Genomic DNA, 23,260 nt, shown 5'->3' with positions numbered 1-23,260 from the left:
TTTTAAGAAAAAAAAAAAAAAGAAAGAAAGCAGTGAACCTGGTTATAAATCCTGCAATATATTACATTTTAAGATATCCTAATACAACAAAAACAAATTTTAAATGAAATTAAACAAACAAACAAACAAATAAAAACAGTAGCAGCAGAGGTTACCTGTCTGAGCACCTACATTTTCTTAGGAGGGGATCGTGTCTCACCAGCCATATAGCCCATAAACCTTCTCAAAAAGAGTGAGCCAGGAGAAAAATGTAACACAAGATTTGATTTCACAACGTCTCTAAGCTCCCCAGACCCCAAACTGGGGATTCACTGAATGAAGAGATTTTGTTTTTCCATCGTTTTCCTCTTGAGAAAAAGAAGAGATGATTTTGAAAGTCAATTACTTCTTTCAATGCCTTCGATACCTTCTCAAAAGTCTGATAAAGTGCTTGATGAAAGCAAGTCTCTTGATGGATTTTTCTAATGTTCCAGCATATTTTCTTATTGATAGCATATACAGAAAGATTTCAAAGTTCAGTGGAGTAAAAGCCAGCAGAAATGACCAATCAATTATTAGGCACCAAAAAAAGAAAAAAAACTATTAAAAATTTTAAATGGAATCGTTCATATTTGTGTATGTGTGTGTATGTGTGTGCATAGTCCAGTTTTCATCACAGGTAACATAAAAACAATATCAGAATTACTTTTAAAATACAATTAAGAATTACAATTTTAACAATACACAATTTTACAATAATTCAGATTTAGGCATGATAAGACTTATACATATTTGATAAATATACATTTTTACCTCTCATAATAGCAATGATAATACAAAAGTTGTTAAACAATAAGAAAATATATTTAACTTTCACTTCAATATCTGGGATGTTTCATTTGGGTTCTTCCAGAATGATCTGTTCATATTCTTTACCTTAATTTTTGAGTGAGTTCAAGAAGATACCCATGTTTTAAAGTCTAAGATGACCATTCCTACCCTTTTCCTTTTAATATGTGAGTGTATGATCCAGAAATAGGTTGGTAAAGCTATGTTTTAATATACTGTGAATGCACAAAAGATCAATCAGTAGTGAATAAAACTAAAGGTGAAATAATCTCAGATAATTCTTATGATATAGTTGGTTAGTTTGGTAAAAAAAATTTTAAAGTCTATCTACATTTTTCCTAGTGCCTTATCCAACCCAACACAAACCCTGAGTTTTTCATCAAATAGAGAGGGTGTTCTATTTATGTTATAAAATTCATAAATCTATATACATGTTATATGTAACTATTTAATGTGTCATAATTTATGTGACAACCAGATGGTCTCTACACAAACATATGAATAATGACTTAATTAAGCAGTTCTTTCTCCCTCATTTATCTCTCTATCCCAAATATTATGCATCCTCCTATGGTCATTCAGTGAAAGAAGTACCATGTATTTCTTTTTGTTAATGAGACAGAGGTACTTATATATGTATGTAAGGCCCACAATAACTCTATGCAAGTCAAATTCTTTTATAGGAGATTAGAATATCCTAAAATAAATTAGAAAATCCTCTTATTATCTTTTTCTGAGGTGAAATGAGACACTGCACAGATTAGAGGTACTATTCTATTTGTCAACAATCAACCTTTCACTCAATTTTAATATTATTTAATTCTATGGAAAAAAACAACTTTTATTACATTCCTTTTTAAAACGGGAAAAACTGTACAAGCATGATCAAACCTCTGTTAGAGCTGGTTAATACTGATCTTTTATTATTGCCTTGAAGTCTCTCTAGTAGTGTCCAAGATATTATGTTTAAGGTCCATCTGAAGGAAAAAAGCACTGGAGAGGCAAGAAAGGACTCGGGTAAAAGCTTCAGAGGATTGTAGTGAGATGGAACTTGCTGTTTAAAAAAATTACGTTGAGCTCTGGAGCATCTCCATTTCTTAACACACCTTCCAAACCCATTATTCAAATAGATTTACCCCTGTTTCAAAGGCTCGTATTATATGCCATTTGGGGGATCTTATAAATTCAGAAATTAAAGGAATATAAAGAATGGACAGTGTTGAAGGCTTCAGAGTTGGGCTATAAGAGACTTAATACTGCTAAGTAAGTCCCCAAACAAAAATGTCCAGTCCACCCCACCCTCAAACCTACATGTAATAGGAGAAAATGCACAGCCAGAAGCATAGAAAAGCATGTAGCCTTGAATAAATCATACACTGAACAGTCTAGAACCAAAGAAAAAACCAAACAACATACATATACATAAAAAGGCCTAAGAAGCATCTATTCTCTTTATGTCTTTAGTGAGTACCTCTACCCCAGTGGAGTATAGTTATTAAAACAACTTATCTGTTTTTTAAAGTAAAAACTGTTTCCCCATCATGCTCCATTTTCTAGAATCTATCTTTTTTGATTGTTTGGTGAAACAAAAAGCAAAACACATACACATGCATGCGTGCACACACACACATATATACTCCCTCCTAAAATGTGAAAAATGTAAATATATAACGCTGGTATTATAAATCACTTCAGCTTTATACTAAAGAACTCATAGACCCTTGATTTGCCCCCCAAAAATATTTTTCCTTGTCCTTATACTTTAAATGCCCAACCACCAAAAGAAAAAAAGGAAAAAATAAAAGGCTTTAAATGCACATGTTTCAAGTCAGTGTCTTGTTAACAAAAAAGGTAGCACTTTCTTCACTTTGGCCATTGTTAAAGATGCAGGCATAGATCAGGGAATGTTAGACTAGCATGTATTAAAAAAAACTGCAACATTAACAGAGCATATATCTTTCAAAAAAGATTAAAACACTAACAAATACAAGTCAATGCACATATTTTAAACTAGTGTAATTTTATCTACATTGGAGTAAATGTCATCTTGTGTACCAGACATTGCAATACTGTTCATTTCCCTTTTATCATGCAAAAATGCCAATTTTGTCATTAGAAAAAACCTTTATTGGGTTATATTAATACTGCCCTCCCACCCAAATGAAGGGAAAAACCGAAGCACAAAAATTATAAATCCCAGCAAAATAGCTCTTCAAGATTTCATAAACTACGGACATAAAGTTGCTAGTTAATATGGTAAAGGCAGAATTTTCAGACTTGTATAAAAAAATTCCTATAATTTAGGTAGATTATTTTCCTCGCTCATCACAAATCTTTGCAACACAATGTGAAGTTATCCTACTCTCAATTTTGTAGCAACTATACAAAAGCAAAAGCAAGAGACCATGAAAAAAAAATGTGTGTTCTTGATGGTCTGAGAGCATACACATTTTTGAGTGATTAAAAGGTTAACTGTAAGAGCCTGATGTGTTTCTGTATCTCACCTCTTCTGCCTGTCTGCACTATCCGTAAACAAAAGTCAGTAACATCTTAATAGCAGAGGTCTATCTCTCTCCCCTGTCTTCTCTCCTAACTAATCCTACTCAATTTTCTCATCTTCCTGAGTACCTTCCATGAACAGCATTGCAAGTTGGTTTAAAAAAAAAAAAAAGGAAGGAAAGAAAGGGGAAAAAAAGAAGAAAAAGAAAGTGAGTTTTACAAGGGTTTTGTTGGTTAATTATTTACCGGTGGAGTCACTCCACCAGGAGTTTGATTTCATTGGCTAGCAGCTGGTTCATGTTGAATAGGCCCCCTGGGAGCTTGGTGAGTAGCTCTCGCTCCGTGCTTTCAGGGTCGCTGTCAACAGAGCTGGAACTTGCGCTCATGTTGTCGACAGCAGTGCTGGCTGGGGGACCCAGCTCCGGCTCACTAGTCTCACTGGCCGTGGACACCACGGAGAGCAGGGACATACGCCGGGTGAGCCGGCCAGAGGGCAGGAGGGAGGCGGCATAGTCCGCTATGATACCAGCTACATCTAGATTACAAGCCTTATCAAAGGCGATGAAACCTACATTTGCATTGGCCTCGCAGACACAGAAGGAGCCGTCATCTTTCATCAATAGGTCAATGCCACACACATCCATCCCCAGGATATTAGACACCTGGATAGCTAGCTGCTTCCCTTGTTCACTCAAGGAGCACATCATCCCCACACCACCTGGCAAAAAAAGAAACAAAATAAGTTGCCAAACTGATACATTTTTGGAGTAAAAACACCGTTTTTAGTTTTTTCTAATTTATTTTTGAGAGAGAGACAGAGCATGCATGGAGGAGAGGCAGAGAGGGAAACACAGAATCAGAAGCAAGCTCCAGGCTCTGAGCTCTCAGCACAGAGCCCAACATGGGGCTTGAGCTCATGAAACTCGAGATCACGACCTGAACTGAAGGTGGATGCTTAACCGACTGAGCCCTCCAGGCACCCCAGAGACAGAGAATCTTAAACAGGCTCCACACTCAGCGCTCAGGGCTCAATCTCACAACACACTCTTTTAAATCAGTAGTGAAAGCAAAGGTGCCATATGCAATTTTTTTCTGAAGACGGCATTCAGCTTCCACAGAAACCTATCTTACTTGCAATAATACGGATAGAGGTGAAGGTACACCACAGACTTTATATTTTTATGAAGGCAGAGAAGAATAGAAAACAAAGTAGACAAAACTGTTATCTTCCAAATAGCAGAAAATGTATGTCTGATTTGAACACAGGGACACAGAAGTTAACCGTTAATGGAATGTAAAACCATGGATGAGCATCCACGTTGACTGAGTTTGGGAACAAGGGTGGAAATGGAATTAATGGTACCTTACAAACCATAGAAGTTGGAAAAGAAAAAAGAGGAAGAAGCAATTTAAATAATAAACACAAAATCAAACTGAAGGAATTAAATAAACTGTATGAGCAATAACATTAAAAACGAACTGAAATTTCCCATGGAAAAAGTGGAAACTAGTCAGACCGGAATGAAAGACAAAATTTAATTATAGGCTGTATTAAATGAAAACATTTTTTGAAAACTAAAGGAATGGACAAAGAGATAAGGGACAAAGGCAAAAACAAACTTGACTTCATAGCCTTATATCTCTTGAATATAGTATATACCGATATACACATTTTTTCCTTTATCAAATACTGACAAATAATCATGTGCTTGTCCCAGGAAACAAACAAAAAAACCTTAACAAATTTAAAAACACTTTTTACAGGCAACATTCTCTGACAATAACCCAAGAAAAACAGAAATTATAAATTAATGATTTAAGTAACCAAAAGATTTATTAAGGACTTAGAAATTGCAACACTGATCCCCTAAATTACAGGGAAATGAAAACATGTATAAAATCACTTCATACCAAAACTTTTATTTTGAATTAGCAAGAAATTACTTATAAAGTAAGAAACTAAGAAGAGAGATTCAGTAAAGACAGAAAGTTGAATGAATAGAATAGAAAAATAGAAAGGACAAAAAAATCCAAATGTTACTTTGACAAGATTATGAATGATACCAAAGACAAAACTGCAGACAAAGGAGAGATTCAAATAAACACAAGCAATCATCTAAAGAACCTGGCAAAAAAATCTGAAACCTAAAACAAATGGAAAATTTCTAAGCAAATGATAAATTACCAACACTGCTTCAAGCAGCAGCAAACTTAAACAGGCCAATTATTATTATGGAAGAGATCGGAAAGGTGATAAAAGCGCTACTACTACAAAAAGAACTAGGACCAGATAGGTTCAAAGTGGAGTTTTGTTTAGCTATCCTTTATTCTGATGTTATTTTACCTATAGAGTGCCAGAAGACTGAAAATTCCCCAATACATCAAATAAAACCAAAATGTTATATAACCTTGATCAAAAATGAATAAGAAGTTTTGTTTTGTTTTAAGTTTTTCATTTATTTTGGGACAGAGAGTGACAGCAAGTGCATGCAAGCAGGAAAGGAGCATAGAGAAGGGGAGAGAGGGAATCCCAAGCAGGCTCCACACTGTTAGTGCAGTGTGCGACTAGGGGCTCCGTCCCATGAACCATGAGATCATAACCTGAGCTGAAATCAAGAGTTAAACGCTTGGGGCCCCAGGGTAGATCAGTCAGTTAAGAGTCCGACTTAGGCTCAGGTCATGATCTTATGCCTCGTGAGTCTGAGCCCTGTGTGGGCTCTGTGCTGACACCATGGAGCCTGTACCCTGCCTCAGGTTCCGTCTCTCTTTCTTTGCCCCTCCCCCATTCACACTCTTATCTCTCTCAAAAATAAATAAATTTTTTAAAAAGAGAGAGAGAGACATTTAACGAACTGAGCCACTAAGGTAACCAAAAAAATGATCAAGAAACTTTAAAAAACGGGGGGTGCTTGGCTGGCTCAGTTGGCAGACCATGTGACTCTTGTCCTCGGGGTTGTGAATTCAAGCCTGACATTGGGTGCAGAGATTACTTAACAAATAAATAAATAAATAAAATCTAAATGTTTATTTACTTTTTGAGAGATAGAGTATGAGCAGGTGAGGGGCAGAGAAAGGGAGACACAGAATCCCAAGCAGGCTTTAGGCTTCATGCTGTCAGCACAGAGTCCAACTTAGGGCTCGAACTCTCAAACTGTGAGATTACGACCTGAACCAAAGTTGCACGCTTAACCGACTAAGCCACCCAGGCGCCTTCCAAAAAATAAAATCTTTAAAAAAATCAGTCAATCAATAAAATGTTTTACAGTCAACAAAAACTATTCATTATGGAAAAACCAAAACAGTCTTTGAAAAAAATAGCTTGAAAGCTTATTTCCAGGAATAACCATAATTATCTAAGATATATGTATGTAACTTCACTTAACTGAGATATTGTGTAATGGTTTTTTAATTACTTTTTTGAGACAGAGTGTGTGAGTGAACGCGAGTGGGGGGCGGGCAGAGAGAGAATCCCAAGTAGGCTCTGCTCTGTCAGCAGAAAAGTCCAACGTGGGGCTCAACCTCATGAACCCTGAGATCATGACCTGGGCCGAAATCAAGTCAGACACTTAAACCAACTGAACCACTTAGGCGCCCCTGAGATCATATTACAGTTAAAAAAACATTAAGAATATGAAGGGACAGAGCTTAACAGTTTTAAAAAATGATTAAATTCATGTCATGTACTTGAAAATCTAGATATCTGCAGAGCTTCCATGTAATTTTCCAATTTTGGAAATCAACATATTCAAGAGTGGTTAAGAGGACAACTCTGGAGCCAAACAGTATATTTGCATCCTGGCGGCACCATTATTAGATCTGTTATCTTGAGCAAGTTACTTACTGTTCTGGGCCCTCCTCATCTGTAAAATGAGAATACTAACAATACCTAGCAATATCTAAAGAAGTTAATAGTCATAAAGCACTGACTACTGTACCAGCACTGGAGAGATGGTAGTTGGCATTACTGTTAAAACTGAATATAAGAGAATGCTCATATAAAAAAGGCCTCTAAACAATCTGGTTACCAGAGGGGAGAGGATGAAGGGGGATAAAACAGGTGAAGGGGATGAAGTGGTACAACTTCCAGTTACAAAATAAACAGGTCATGAAGATGAAAAGTATAGCAAAAGGAATATAGTCAATAACATTATAATAACATATGGGGACAAAGCACTGGGCTGTACACTTAAATCCCTGGGTTGTACACCTAAAACTAGTATGTCCATCATACTTTAACAATAAATATTTGACCAGTTTGGGTCAAGATTCAAATGTCTGTTGGACAACTACATGGAGATACTACTGAGTAGGCAGTTATTTATATGTACCTGGAGTTCAGGAAGAAAGCCTAAATTACAGATATAAATGTGAAAATCACAACACATACATGGTATTTAAAACCATGAGCCAGATCGGATGACTAAGAAAGTGAAGTATAAGAAAGTGAAATAAACATTAAAGAAGAAAAAACTCAGACTAAACTCTGAGGCACTTCAGCAGGAAGATCTCAAAATTTATGACTCAGACAAATCCAATTTTACTACTAGAAAAACAACTCAAAAGTATATTTACTATATTCAAGGTACGGCTACTGATCATAGTTATATGTGAAAGGTGAAAGATAATATTTTTCAACTTACTAAGTAAAAAGATCTGTAATTATATATGAACACTCGCTGGACAAGCTGTAATAATATTATATATACTAGAAAGACACATGCATTGTTTTTACCTAGTGAGCAGTTACTTTGCATCCTTCCATCCGTTGAACAACGTAACATGGTGCCAACCACACGGCCTCCCACAACAATGACACGCACATCCCGTCCATGAGACTCTTTAACGTACTTCTGGAACAGGTATGGAGCTTCATGGCGAATAAGATGGCTTAGATCAGCCAAATGGTGCTTATCTCGAGCCAAGAAAACAGCTTTGCCTATGATTGAAAAAGAATAAAAAACACATGTAAGTCATTAAACTGCGAGCAGTTGATATGTATTACCTGCACCTTCTTGGGTCCCAACCTGCTCTTTCAGAATCTATTAATTTTTAACCAAAGTAACAGTTACGGTAGTTATTGAAACAATGCAAAAATGTATTTAAGATAAAGTTAATAATCTCCTACCACTCCCTTAATTCCTACAGTAACCTAGAATTTATTTCAGTAGGTGTTGTGAAGTAGAGGTCCAAGGTTTATATTCCTCCATGTGAGCCAATAATGCCAGCCTCGTTTATTAGCAAAACATTTCCTTCTGAGAAAAACCATGTTTTATAGGGATATCTGGGTGGCCCAGTTGGTTAAGTGTCAACTCTTGGTTTCAGCTCATGTCATGATCTCACAGTTCATGGGTTTGAGCCCCACATCAGGCTCTGTGCTGACAGTGCAGAGCCCTGCTTGGGATTCTCTCTCCCTGCCCCTCCCCTGCTCTGTCTCTCTCTCTCTCTGAAAATAAATAAACAAAAAAAAATTTAAAAGACCATGTCTTATATATTATTACACAATATATACAAAATTTGCATAGGGTAAAAGAGCAGTATGTTACTATATACCTAGTTTTATTTCCAAGTTCACTAGTCCATTCCACTGCTCTATTTGTCAATTTTTATGTCAAAGGAAGTGGCTATTTATTTAATTTTTTTAATGTTTATTTTTGAGAGAGAGACAGAGTGAGAACAGGGAAGGGGCAGTGAGAGACAGGGAGAGAGACAGAATCCAAAGCAGGCTCCAGGCTCCAAGATGTCAGCACACAGCCCAATACGGGGCTCAAACTCACAAACTGTGAGATCATGACCTGAGTCAAAGTTGATCAAATAACTGAGCCAGCGAGGCGCCCCAAAGAGCTATACATTTCAACTGATAAGGCTATTGTCTAGTCAATAACCGTGAGGAAATACAAAGAAAATAATAAGAGCATTGATCAGATTAAGAAAAAATCTATTTTGTATCATCACCCTTATTAATTCTCAAGAGTAATTTCAAAATGATGTGCCATAGTGACAACTCATACGCACCTCTATGACCCCGCGTATTCTTCACTACCATTGGAAACTCCAGTACTTCTGCTTCATCGATCATTTTAGCAAAATTTTCATGACCACCTGGTTTGAGTAAAAAAGAAATTTAAAAAGAATAGTAACAGAGGTGTTTTGTGATGTTATCTATGCTAAAGTCAGCAACACAGGAGATAGAAGGTAAGAACCTGATGGCTACATTTTGTTTTTCTTAGAGAAAGTAATAAATAAAAGTTGAAAATATAGTTAAACATCAGTTTAAAACAACACCTTTTAAAATGGATGAAAGTTATCTTAAATTATAAATATTCTAATATCTAACTTAAGGAAATTATCTTTCAGTTAAAACAAAGTTTCCTAGTTCTATACAATTTTTCATATTTTTATCCTTTAATCTTCCACTACACAAATAACAAAACCACCAAGACCTACTTTAGTGTAGTTAAATTCCAGTTTTAATCTAAAGATTAAAGAATCTCAATCTAAAGATTAAGAAACAGAAGAATGAGTCTGTTTAGAAGACTCACTCAAGGATGAAAAGATGCTACGTGTGTTCTATCCCTCTCAAACACACAAATTAATGTTTCATATCTCCATTATGAATCAGAGTTCTTTGTATACTACGGCAGACAGTACCCATGAGTTAAGTTTTCTTCTGTTTTTACTGCCCAGGAACAAATGATACAGTAGCAAAATCAGAGCAAAAATGAATTGTGGTATCAGCCTGGTGATGTAAAAAAAATTAAACCAGGAAAAAGTTCATTAAGCAACTGCAGTAGCATACATTTGCAGCCTAGAGAAATTAAGATGATTCAGTCCCCAATTTTAAACTGTCAACATTAGAACATAGGTAGTATTTGGTAATTGGGCTAACACTTTTCTCCTTTCCATTCTCTTAAAATCAAAAGTGTAGACCCATGATATAAGCTATAATATAATATTCCAAAAGCATCTGACAGAATTCTCGAACTATTCATATTGTCTCTTCTTATGCAATTGCTAAAAACAGCAACTGTATCAACACATGTCATACAGACTTGGGGAGTTCTCTTCTTTAAAATACTAATGGTAGGAATAGGATAGGGATTTCTTTTTAAAGCTTCATTAACTCTCTAAGCATACTACTGGACATTTATTTGAAAAAAATGTCTTTATGGAAAATTGCAATGATTTATAGCAAATTTGATCCTTTCTAATCTAAAAGAACTGGACAGGCAGGAAATACATTAACATAATATTGTTTACGGCAGTGTTACTCAAAAGTGTTGTCCAAAAACCTGTGCCTGTTTATGACTTCTCTGCTACTGATATGTAACCAGGTAAATACAAAAAGAGTAAACACTGGAAGCTTTTATAACAATCTGGCATTTCTCAGACTTTTTTTATCATATTTTGTAAGAGTATTGATACACAGCATACTGGTCTTTAAAGAAAAAAAAAGATCCTTTACTTTTACCATGGTTTTGGAAGCACTGGTTTTAAAGTATACCTATTACAGTGTCATTTCCTTAAAAAATAAGAGAAAAAACTTCAAAAAAAATTATCATGAAAGTGCTAATAAGGATAAACAGATATTAAACAGAGAGATGTGTCGAATATTACAGCCTATGAGATCTGGCCCACTGCCTTTTTTAAATAATAAAGTTTTATTGGAGGACAACAACAGTAATTTATTTAAGCATTATTAATAAAGCTCTCTGACTACAACAGCATTACTGAGAGCACAAGAGTGAACTTACAGCCTAGAAAGCCCAAAATAGCTAAATCTACTCTACCAATATCACGGAACTAAATCTTGACACATGATTCACAATGCTCCTGCCCAGTTTGTTAACAATGAAAATTACTTCTGTAAGAAGTTCTTCCATGTTCACAAATTTCCTTGTATCACATAACCCTCTTAATTTAGTATGCCTTTCAAAACCATCAGTGTTGTAAAACTTAGACTATAAATTCTTATTAGCGAACTTACCATAAGAGAAAGTATCTGGCAGAGGAACACCATGGCCCGCCAACTCTTGAAATGTCCAGAACTTATTAACACAGTTCAGGATGGCTTGAGGTCGGTTCATCAACCGGCATCCCATCTTCTCTAGATGGCGCAAAACAGTGATGTCACTATCACTCTGCACCCAAGGGGTTGGTACTCTCACTACCACCACCTGGGGGTAGGCAGTAATTAGTTCTCCATTGATCCGTAGACCTGAAATACACCCCAATGAAGCCAAAACCATTAAAGGGAATATACCAAAATATACTAGACCTGGGCTCACAAAACCAAATATACCATTTTCACCAGAACAGACAGACATTCTTCCTTAAATTATATTCCTTTATAAGAAAAAAGAAAATTTAATGAGAAGAATTTCTGCAGTGGTTAAATAAATTATGGTATGTGCCAATACAATGAAATACTGCATAGCCTTTAAAAAAGAAATTCACAGAAGCACCTGGCTGGCTCAGTCAGTAGAACATACAACTCGTAATCTCAGGGTGGTAACTTCAAGCCCCATATTGGGTGTAGAGCTTACTTATTAATAAAAGTTAAGGGGCGCCTGGGTGGCTCGGTCGGTTAAGCGTCCGACTTCGGCTCAGGTCATGATCTCATGGTCCGTGAGTTCAAGCCCCACGTCGGGCTCTGTGCTGACAGCTCAGAGCCTGGAGCCTGTTTCAGATTCTGTGTCTCCCTCTCTCTCTGCCCCTCCCCTGTTCATGCTCTGTCTCTCTGTCTCAAAAATAAATAAACGTTAAAAAAAAAAATTAAAAAAAAAAAAGTTAAGAAGAATGTCATAATCTCTATGTTCAAATGTAGAAAAAAATGTCCAGATACATAATGCTGAGTTTAAAAAAATCAAATCTGATGTATGGAACTGCTGAATCAATACACTGCACACCTGAAATTAATATAAAACTGTAACTAGAATAAATTACTGGAATTAGAATAAAATAAAAATAATTCTGTACCAATTATGTTCATTATGTGTTCATTTCAGATAAAGCAGGAAATAAGAAAGTTGCCTTCTTTTATGATTTTGCTTATATGTTTTTATGCCCAGGTGACGCATTTTATTAAACACCTGTTTACATTTATTTTTAAGAAAAACAAAAAACAAATCTGAAAAGTTTTGTATTTACATATGCATAGAAAATGTATGACCTGATAAATGATATAGGTAGCTTTCTCTAAGTGTGAGTGGGTGGCAGTGCAGGAAGACAAAGGTAGAATGGGCAACTTCACATTTTGCTCCATGCAATTCTCCATCTTGTTTAATTTTTTTTTAAGCGAGGACATTTATAATTAAAAAAAGATTTTAAAGAAAGTTTTGGGGCACCTGGCTAGCTCAGTTGGTACAGCATGTGACTCTCGATCTTGGGGTTTGAGTTTAAGCTCCACATTGGGTATGGAATCTGCTTACATATAAGATCTGTAAAAAATAAATAAAATAAATAAAAGTTTTTTGGATGTTACCCAATACCATTCTATTTAAAGAGGTCCCAAATAATAAAGGAACAAAGCATCTATAGGAGTTGTTCCTTAAAACCTATTTTCTTTGGGGTGCCTGGCTGGCTCAATCAGAAAAGCGTGTGACTCTTTATCTAGTGGTTGTGAGTTTGAGCCCCACATTGGGTGTAGAGATTACTTAAATATAAAAAAAAATCTTCAGGAAAAAAAAACCTGTTTTCATTTAAAAATAGCATATGCTCTTCAGGGGTCCCTGGGTGGTTCAGTTGGTTAAGTGTCCAACTTTAGCTCAGGTCATGATCTCGCAGTTTGTGAGTTCAAGCCCTGGACTGGGCTCTGTGCTGACAGCTCAGAGGCTGAACCCTGCTTTGAATTCTAGGTCTCTGTCTCTCTCTGCCATGCCCCAGCACATACATTCTTTCTTTTTCTTTCTTTTCTTTTTCTTTTTCCCTTTCTTTCTTTCTTTCTTTCTTTCCTTCTTTCTTTCTTCTCTCTCTCTCTCTCTCAAAAATAAACATTGAGGCGCCTGGATGACTCAAGTCAGTTAGTGTCCGACTTCGGCTCAGGTTATGATCTCACAGTTTGTGAGTTTGAGCCCCGCGTCAGACTCTGTGCTGACAGCTCAGAGCCTGGAGCCTGCTTCGGATGCTGTGTCTCCCCCTCCCTCACAAATGTCTGTCTCTCGATAATAAACATTAAAAATTTTTTTTAATAAAAAAATGAAATAAAAAACATTAAAAAATTAAAAATAAAAATAGTATATGCTTCTTTACGACAAAGACAAAAATATGTGATATATTCTGCTCCCATCCAACGTCCTAAGTACTCAGTGTTAATAGTATATATTTCCCCCCCTGCTAAGTACAGAAAAATATTTATATAATTTTTAGAAAAATTCAATTTTTAAAAAAAACTTAACAATTATATCTTATAGATACACCATATGAGCAATACCTTACTCAGACATTCATTCACTTAATAAATATTAAGCAATTAGTATGTGTCAGATTATTTTATAAAGAGCAGGCTTGGATTGGCAAATAAGGCAAATAAGGTCCTTACTCTTGAGAAGATTCCATTCTAGTAGGAGACACTTTCAAACATGATGGAAGTTCTAATATAGGAGAGATCAGTGGGTAAGAGCTGAGTTAGGGCCTAAGACTTAGGAACGTGTGTATTTCAAGAAAAGAATAATGACACTTCACATATAAGGGAGTGGGAGAAGTCACAGAGCAAAAAAGCAGTACAAACAATATGTGCTTCAACTGCAATTTGTATTGACAGAATGTAAAAGATAAGGTTGGTCATTTAAGGTGTCAAGCATGCAAAGCCACAAGTTTTTATTGATATATAACTGGCATATAACACTATTAGTTTTAGGTGTACAACATAATGATTTAATATATGAAAAATACTGAGAGATGATCACTGCAATAAAGTTAGTTAACATCACCTCACGCTTATAAATTCTTTCTTGTGATGAGAACAGTTAAGATCTACTCTCTTAGCAAATTTCAAATATACAATACAGTATTGTTAGCCATAGTCACGATGATGTACATTACATCCCCAGGATTTATTTTTATAACTTGGAAGTCGGTACTTTTTGACCACCATCTCCCATTTCCCCAACAACCATCCCCCCAGATCTCTGGCACCCACCAAACTGTTCTGATTTGTAGCCAGGAGTTCAGACTTTTTTGATTCTACATATAAGTAAGATCATACAGTATCTGTCTTTCTGACTTATTTCTGTTAGCAGAACAGCCATAATATCCATCCATAATGTCACACACAGCAGGATTTTCTTTTTTAATGGCTAAATAATATTCAAATGTATGTAAATATATATCACATTTTCTTTATTCATTCATCCATCAATGGACAATTAGGTTATTTCTGTGTTCTATCATAAATAACGCTGCAACGAAGCACTGAGATATATCTTTGAGCTGGTGATTTTGTTTTCTTCAGGCAAATACTCAAAACTGGAACTGCTGGATCCACAAATTCTGAGCTAAAGAGTTTATATCTGTTCTGATTAAGGAAACTGAGGGTATGTGCTGCCTGTTGACACTTCACACCATCCCTATCTTTTAATCCCTCCTGTATGGCAGGATCTAGAAGCATTTCCTATACTCCCTTACCAGCAGGATTCCATTTTGAGAATCTACCACCAAGAGACAGTTATATACAATTTTAAAGGTGAAAGAGCTATAGAAGTCATTATTCTCCAGGAGCAGCTGCACATAGGTATGTGGTCACCAGCACATGTGAGGATTTGCCAGTTGCTTCAGGCACTCTCACAATCATTCACCGTGCTGCTACATCTTGAGATCAGCACTCAATTTTCTGCAATCCCGCACTTTCTCATTTCTTAGGGTTTTGCAATGACTTGCCTCTACAGGCAAATCTAAACACCATTTTTTCTTCTTTTTAGTTGGAAGAAACCTACTGACCAGATTGGGGGTTAAAAGTTTTTAGACTAGGATATGGAGAATGAGGAAGTTGAAAAGCAAAGCCATTTTAGGGCAGAAGATGCTGAATTTGGATCTAGACAGAAAAGAATCTGGTGATAATATGAGGACATCAAAGCAGAACTATTCTGTAATAGCTGAACTGTGGATTGAAACTATACATATACGTTATATATACACATAATTCATATTTGGAATATGGAGTGTGTGTACACATGTGCGTACTACTTATTTGTCTGTTTATTGGAATCTGCCCAAGAGATAATAGCTAAAGAAACAGGGATATACAGACTGAAAAAATAAAAGGAAGAAACAGAGAAACCTAAGACCAAGATTTGACGGGTCCCAATAAGAGACAGAAAAGGAACTAAAAACCCGAGGAAAAAAATCAGCCAAAAACTAGAAGAATCTAGTTTTAAGTAGTACTGCAAAAGAGAGGAACGGACAGTATTATCAGGAATGATCAAATTCATTAAATAAAACAGAAGTAACAAGAAGACTGAGTTTTGAGAAGTTTATTCAAGAAAGAGATACTGTCAATTGTCAAGAGAAAATTCAACCATTATTACCTTTTCTTTTCACTTCCCTAAACTGGAGACAGTTTTTGTACCTTTTAAGAAAGGTGATAAAGAAAGTAATGGAAATGTACCAATCTTAGTCCACATTACCAGTAGAAACTACCTATCCGTTGCCACTGGAAATGGGGAGTATGGGAGTACTTTCACCCAAAATGCAGTCAGATCTGCATACCATACTATATGGGTATTACTGAGGATGGGAAGAAATTCAATACCTCCTGAATGGAAACAAACACTTTGTTATTTTATACAAGCAGAGATGAACCAAGGCTAGAAAGAGGAGTAGGTACAGATGAATTTAAGCCCAAAAAAACAAAGCAACATCTCTCACAACTCTGCCTTAGTGTTACTGATCTTTTGGGCACTCTTACCAAATGCTATTATCTTTGATGTAGAGTTTATAAAACTGAAATAAGAAATGACTGCGCCTTAGATCCCTGTTATTCAGTACACACATGCAAATGAACGTGTACAGAATTTTCCCAATTCCACTACACTTGTAAAAACAGGTAGTCCAGTTGGATGTGCTACTACCACTCAGCTTTGTTTTCAACTCTACTTTCTCATATATATATTGTCTTTTTTACTTACCTTAAATCTAAACTTGTGAAACTGTTGATCTAATTATATTTTGTACTGGGATGAAGATTTCAAAACAAATATTATAGATATCACATTTCAGATTAAGTATATATATGATCAAGCATTAACAACCAAAAGTAAATTAACCTCAGTATAGCAATGGGGTGTGGGAACAATTTTTGTTCCTATATTTTCAAGATAAATGCATTATGTAGAAACAAGTGTTGGTGAATATGGGGAGAGAAAGGAACCCTCCTGCACTGTTGGTGGGAACGCAGACTGGTGTAGTCACTGTGAAACAGTATGGAGGTTCATCAAAAAATCAAAAAAGAACTACCACAGGATCCAGTAATTGCACTACTCAGTACTTACCCAAAACACACTAACTCAAAGGGATACATACATGCCTACATTTACTGCAGCATTATTTACAACAGCCAAACTATGTGGGAACCGCCAGTGTCCATCAACTGATGAGTAAACAGAAAAGACATGGTATATACGCACAACAGATTATTCAGTCATAAAATAAAGAATGAAATCTTGCTATGGACAGAACTATAGAATATTACAGTAAGTGAAATAAATCAGAGAAAGATAATACCACATGATCCCACTCACATGTGAAATTTAAGAAACAAAACAAAGGAACAAAGGAAAAAAAGAAAGAGACAAACCAAGAAACAGACTCTTAACTATGGAGAACAAACTGATGGTTACCAGAAGGGGGACAGGAGGGGAGGGAATGGGGAAAACAGGGCATGAGGATTAAAAAGTACACTTAACGCGATGAAAACTAAAATGATTTAAAAATGTATTACATATTAAAAGTCTGCTGCTGGTTTAAATCAGAGTGAGAAGGTGCTACGGGCTGATTATTATTCAAGTTGAGAGATTCTTTTGGGATATTAACACTCTCCTTGCCAATAATTAGTTGGAGAATCTCTCATGTAGCTCTAATGTAAATCTGTGATTTTGAAAGTAGAGTTTGGCTACACCCTTATTTGGATAAGTACTAGGTGAGGCACCTGGGTGGCTCAGTCAGTTAAGCATCCGACTCTTGATTTCGGCTCAGGTTATGATCTCACAGTTTGTGAGACAGAGTCCCACGTCAGGCTCTGTGCGGCCAGCATGAGGCCTGCTTGGGATTCTCTCTCTCCTCCTCTCTCTCTCGGCCCCTCCCCCACTCGTGTTCTCTCAAATGAGTAAATAAGCATTAAAAAAAAAAGGAGGGGTGCATGGGTGGCTCAGTCAATTGAGCATCCAACTTCAGTTCAGGTCATGAATTCGCTCATGAGTTCAAGCCCCACATCAGGCTCTGTGCTGACAGCTCAGAGCCTGGAGCCTGCTTCAAATTTTTTGTCTCCCTTTCTCTCTGCCCCTACCCTGCTCACGCTCTGTCTCTCTCTCTCTCTCTCTCTCTCTCTCTCTCTGTCTCTCTCTCTCTCTCAAAATAAACATTAAAATAAAAAAAATTTTTTTTAATAAAAAAAATAAGTACTAGTATTTTGGGGGCAAGAAAAAAGAGTAAGTACTAGTGTTTTTGTACTCAGGAAACAAGAAACAGGCAACTGATAGGTTCCTTGCTAACTAGGACTAATTTTTTCCCATCTTTTAGTGTTCTAGAAGGATTCTTCAGGATTTCTGGGATTTTGAGCTTTAACCGAAAGTTTCAAGTAAAGGTACTTTTTGTGCACTACTAAAAACGCACACAATCTCTGTGCCGGAAATCAAGGAAGCACTCAAAGACTAAGGGAGGTATGTCACTAAAAACACAGGAGAGAGTCTAGGAGGGGTCCTGTTAGCCAAATTTCAGATTACTTGACCATTAAAAATAATAATTAATTGATAACACTGTGAATACAAAACAAGTTCATGAATTCGTAACAATTATAAGAATGGGCAAAAAAAGTCTCATTTGCTATCACTGAAGGGACTACTACCCAATTCCTTATTCTAAAAACTAATAAATAATGAGAAAAATTACATTTATCCCAACTTTTCAATAGGAAGTATAGTTTATCACTAGTAGGAAAAGCTTTTCTTTGAAGATAAATGTCAATTAACATAGAAGGAGTACAAAATTTGAAAAATAAACACTTTGTAAATCCCAATGAAATAAGTGAATGAGGCAAGAATCATTAAGATGCTAAAAGTATTAAGAAAGGTTGAAGGGATATTTGGGGGGGGGGGGGTTGCTGGGTTTTTTTTTTTGGGGGGGGGGGGAGAGATTTGTACAGTACCAAAATATAGATTTTAGAAAATTTAGATTTTCTAAACTGAGAGTAAAAATAGGTTTTTGTAACAGACCATATAGACACTACTTACCTAATGATCAAATTTAGCATCACTAATAGTGGCAAAGACTGTCATTTTGTGCCTCCTGTTTGAATGCACTATGAATATCTACCTTCGCCTAGGCAGTATTTTTTATTCAAAATGCATAACCTGTAACTAATCATGCCAAGTCACAGGAAGCTTCAGAAGGCAGATAACACAAGGAAACTCTTAGACAAGCCCAGAATATGAGACATTAAAGATAACTGTTCTGATTACTTCAAAAAGTTGATGTCACTGAGAAATATGGAAACACTGTTAGAGTTAGAAAGACTAGGTAGACATTACATCCAGTACCCTTCCATAAACCCTTACAGAACCCGATGTGAAAAGAGTAACTGAAAGATCTCTCTCCCTCGCTCTCTGCCCCCCCAACTCTCTCATTCTCTCAAAATACATGAACTTAAAAGAGAATAACTAAAGGATATTTTAGAATCCACTGTGAAAATCTGATTCTAGAGTGTTTACTAGATGAATATTACAGGCTTATTCATTTCTAAGGTGTGCTAGTGGTATTAAATTATATAGGACAGTGTCGTTATTTTTTGGCTACAGATACTGAAGTATTTAGGGGTAACAGTGACATGAAGACAGCTACTTGTTGTGAAAGTCTAATAACTCCCTCAAAAAGCTATACGTAATGTATATGATATTTATACATATTAGGAGAAAGCAAGTGAAAGAAAAGGTTACTAGTGAACACTCCATCTAGGCAGCAAGAATATAGCTGTTCATGATTCTATTGTGTACTTTCAACTTACTATACACTGAAAATTTTAAATACAAAGCTTGGAGACACAGGCAGAAACCAAGAAATCTTATCAAATTCATCTGAAGAAAATTGGTGTTAGTCATTCCTATTTCAAAATCTCTGGGACTTGCTGCTTAGTTTTTCACTCTTATTTTTTTAACGGTCTCTCATCCATTCATTTCATCAATACCGAAAGCCCATTTACTGTTCAACTACCGTCCCACATCCCTTGCCATTTATGTTCCAAATGTTATTACTGCAGTAAAATAATTTGTTAGTTCATCTTCAAAGGGGAGAAAAGGAAAGACTAAATAAAAGCTAGAATAACTTACTAAAGGTATTCAGAGCCATATCTAGGACCAGAAATCGAGCACATTTTTTCTCTGAGTTCTAGCTAAAAAAAAAAAAAAAAAAAAGCAAGGTGGCAGTGTAAGAGATGAACTGAGCTCCACACTCCCAGATGAATTCAAGTAACAAAATTTAGTTGTTTTAGGTCAATAGTCCACAAAACCGATTCATTACCTAACCGATAAAACTATTCTTCACCAAAAAATGGTATTTCCCACAGTGCAAAATCTCCAGAGTCATATCACCAAAAACAGACCACATAATTCTGAACATTTTAAGATACTCATGTTATCATACAGCTATTTCCCAATTAATCTATTCTAGAGCAATAACTAATAAAAGTTTCAGTAAGAGGGATCAGGTTACACAGAATAATGTCTACCATAATAGGCATAAAACTTGCATAAATGCAAATTGCAAATCTGTCTTCACATATATCTAAAACAGCAGAAATGTCTTTTTTTTTTTTTTTTTTAATTACTGGTTTCTATCCCCCTCACATCCCTACCAGGTTCCAAACTAATCAAAATGAAGTAGGAAAAGTAATTACCTATTTTGAAGAGAACCACTGGACAATGGATATGAATAGTGCCAAAGGTCAGATAATTCCCAAAAAAAGTAATACAAAACACTAAAAAGTCTTTATTAAGGGTGGGTAAGAATTCAAACAGCTATTAACCAAACACCAAAAACAAGTATACTATTAAGAATCCATTCTTGAGCTGCCTGGGTGGCTCAGTCAGTTAAGTGGTTCTTGATTTCAGCTCAGGTCATGATCTCACAGCTGTGAGATGGAGCTCTGCACTGGGCATGGAGGCTCCTTAAGATTCTCTCTCCCCCCTTTCCCTCTGCCCCTCACCGGGAGCTCGCTCTCTCCTTTTCTCCCTCTTTCAAAAAAAGGAAGAATCCATTCTTATGCCATCTATAAGATGCCTTTCCTATCTGGTTAGTTGCTTCTTAAAGAGATCTGTTGTTTGCTATCAAAACATCCTTTGTTAACCCCCTCGGCTGTCCTTTTTCCCTCCAATTTGTTTCCAAGTCTTATCTAGCTAGTAATCCCAGGTAGAGACAAAATGTTTTTCTTCAAAGAAGGTAAGCCCTTTTGTGAATGAGGCACTAATAAAACTCCTTTCCAGATCCCTCATCAGTGGCACAAAAAGAAGCAAAAGGAAGACTACTTAACAGTGCACTTCAATATCACTGAGTACTGCCGCACTGCAGCATTACAGGCATGCATTTAAAAAAAAAAAAAAAAAAAAAAACAGAAAAAAGTTGGGTCCACTGTTTGGTGGGGTTTTTTTGGTTTAAATAAACTAAGGAAGTTTTAAAAAGGAGAAAAGAAAAAGGGAAACTGAAAGGCAAACAAGCAATCAGACGATCACTGTCCATTTTATTTATTTTTAAAGTTTATTTATTTTGAGAGAGAGAGTGAGTGCAGGGGAGGGGGAGAGAGAGAGGGAGAGAGAATCCCAAGCAGGCTATGTGCTGTCAGCATGGAGCCCAACTTGGGGCTCAATCCTAAGAACCACAAGATCATTACCTAAGCCAATCAAGAGTCAGACCCTTAACCAACTGAGCCACCCAGGAGCCCCTTTCCATTTTAAAAGCATCTTCATTGAAGGTAGTGACTTGCTAGGATCTTTTTCAAGTACCTTTAACAAATAAGGAATCTGAGGTCAAGATGACCAACTGTATCCCAAAAACTGGCAGAAAGAGGCAAGACACATCAACATCAAGAGGCAAGAAATGTGATGTCACTATCTAAAACAATTCATCACTTGAGGTGCCTGGGTGGCTCAGTCAGTTAAGTGTCTGATTTTGGTTCAGGTGATGATCTCATCACTGTTTGTAAGTCTGACCCTGCATCCGGCTCTGGGCTGACAGCTCAGAGCTCAGAGCCTGCTTCAGATTCTGTGCCTCCCTCTCTCTTTGCCCCCCTCCCCTACTCACGGTCTGCCTCTTGCTCTCAAAAGTAAACATTAAAATTTTTTTTTTTTAATTACTCATCTCTTTAAATTTTATAAATGCAAACATTCAAGAATGTTTCAGTACATTCTTTATAGTGCTTCCACAGATAGTTTTTAAAAAATTATCTTAGGAGAAATATTTCCTGAAATTGATAAACAAAAAGACAAAAAATACCTTTAAGGGACTCTTCCATTTATCCATTCCTTCTTTTATTCATTCAAAAACATTTGCTGAGTACCCACTTTAAGATATTCTGAGCCTTGGGATAAAATCCTAGCCCCACTTGAGAGGTTTTAAGAAGAATGACAGGGAAGAAAATGCACGTAAAGTACTTAATAAATTATTGGCATATACTAAGTGCTTAATTATTGTTAGTGACTATCAATTACTCTGAGTTTACAATGGTGAGGAGGGTAGGTTGATAGCACAAATGGTAACTTTTAATAGCAATAAAACTTAGGAACCTGTTTCTTTATCCCCTTTTGTCCTCAACTGCAATCAAACTGATCTGATTTATTTAATATTTGATGCATAAGAACTCACTATTAAAAACAAGAAGATATACTTAAATTTTGCTAATTTAGCACGAAACCTTCCTTTTATGAAGTTTTTTCCTTACTGTTATCCTAATATGACTGAAAATTTAAAAACTAAAATACTATGTCTAACCTAATTATATTTTGCTCTTCCACAAAATAGCAATCTTTCCTGAAATGGTAAAGAAAACCTATACAGAAGATAAGTGGGGAAATATATAATTGAAGTCGCTATTAGTGAAGCCAGCCACAAAAAATTTACTGGGGTCTTCCAGCAACAGACTGCTGTAGAAGAGAGGGGGAGAGGCAACAAAGCTTGTGATATACACAAAGCTTCTTTAAGTATCAAGCCCCCTCTGTCTACTCTAAAAGGGGCAAAATTTTTTTAACAGTGGCTCCAGGTTAAAGACATATACTTGTATCAATCTGTGCTACCAAGTTTTGGTAATCAACAGTAGCTTACACAACTAATGATAACTAGAACTTTCTGAATACAGCTAAAGTAAAAATGAAACATAAAAATATACTCACATATTTATATCATTTTAAATAAATATAAATTAAAGGCTATGGAATAATTAGTAACAAACGGAAGAGATGTTCCAGTTGGACTGTTTTCGTTGGGATGTGTTATGTTGTATGTATACCTATACAGCCCAGAGTCTCTGATGAACTTACACAGTTTCAAAAAAATGTTTGATAAACTGTGATTTTTGTTGATTTATCTCAATAAAAGCCTACTGGAACTCCAAAAACAAACAAACAAACAAGCAAAACAAAAAACACAAAGGGAGGGAAGCTATATCAAAATCTTTGAATACTGAATGTTCCAATAAACTATAGGGAATGTAAGAGATTAAGGTTTTTCCCTCAAATGTTTC

General features: G+C 36.0%; 1 protein-coding gene across 6 annotated transcripts in view; it reads right to left on the bottom strand.

Annotated features, from left to right (window-relative positions):
• RIMKLB (ribosomal modification protein rimK like family member B) overlaps positions 1 to 23,260 on the bottom strand; it is a 71,262-nt gene that overhangs the window by 10,005 nt on the left and 37,997 nt on the right. For 4 of the 6 annotated variants that reach the window (XM_053225792.1, XM_053225791.1, XM_027074211.2 and 1 more), the window contains 4 exons: positions 11,312 to 11,542; positions 9,340 to 9,426; positions 8,060 to 8,263; positions 9 to 4,045 (listed from right to left, as the gene is read on the bottom strand). In XM_053225792.1, the coding sequence (XP_053081767.1) occupies positions 3,582 to 4,045; positions 8,060 to 8,263; positions 9,340 to 9,426; positions 11,312 to 11,542 (986 nt within the window). In that variant the 3' untranslated portion in view covers positions 9 to 3,581. Of the gene's footprint in view, positions 1 to 8; positions 4,046 to 8,059; positions 8,264 to 9,339; positions 9,427 to 11,311; positions 11,543 to 23,260 lie in introns of those variants that run through there. The other 2 variants (XR_008300093.1, XR_008300094.1) reach the window with 2 other exon arrangements.

This window comes from Acinonyx jubatus, chromosome B4 (assembly GCF_027475565.1).
Source record: "Acinonyx jubatus isolate Ajub_Pintada_27869175 chromosome B4, VMU_Ajub_asm_v1.0, whole genome shotgun sequence".
In the NCBI taxonomy this organism is placed as follows: domain Eukaryota; kingdom Metazoa; phylum Chordata; class Mammalia; order Carnivora; family Felidae; genus Acinonyx; species Acinonyx jubatus.
Note: the sequence above shows the minus strand (reverse complement) of the source record. Positions and strands in the feature narration are given on the sequence as shown.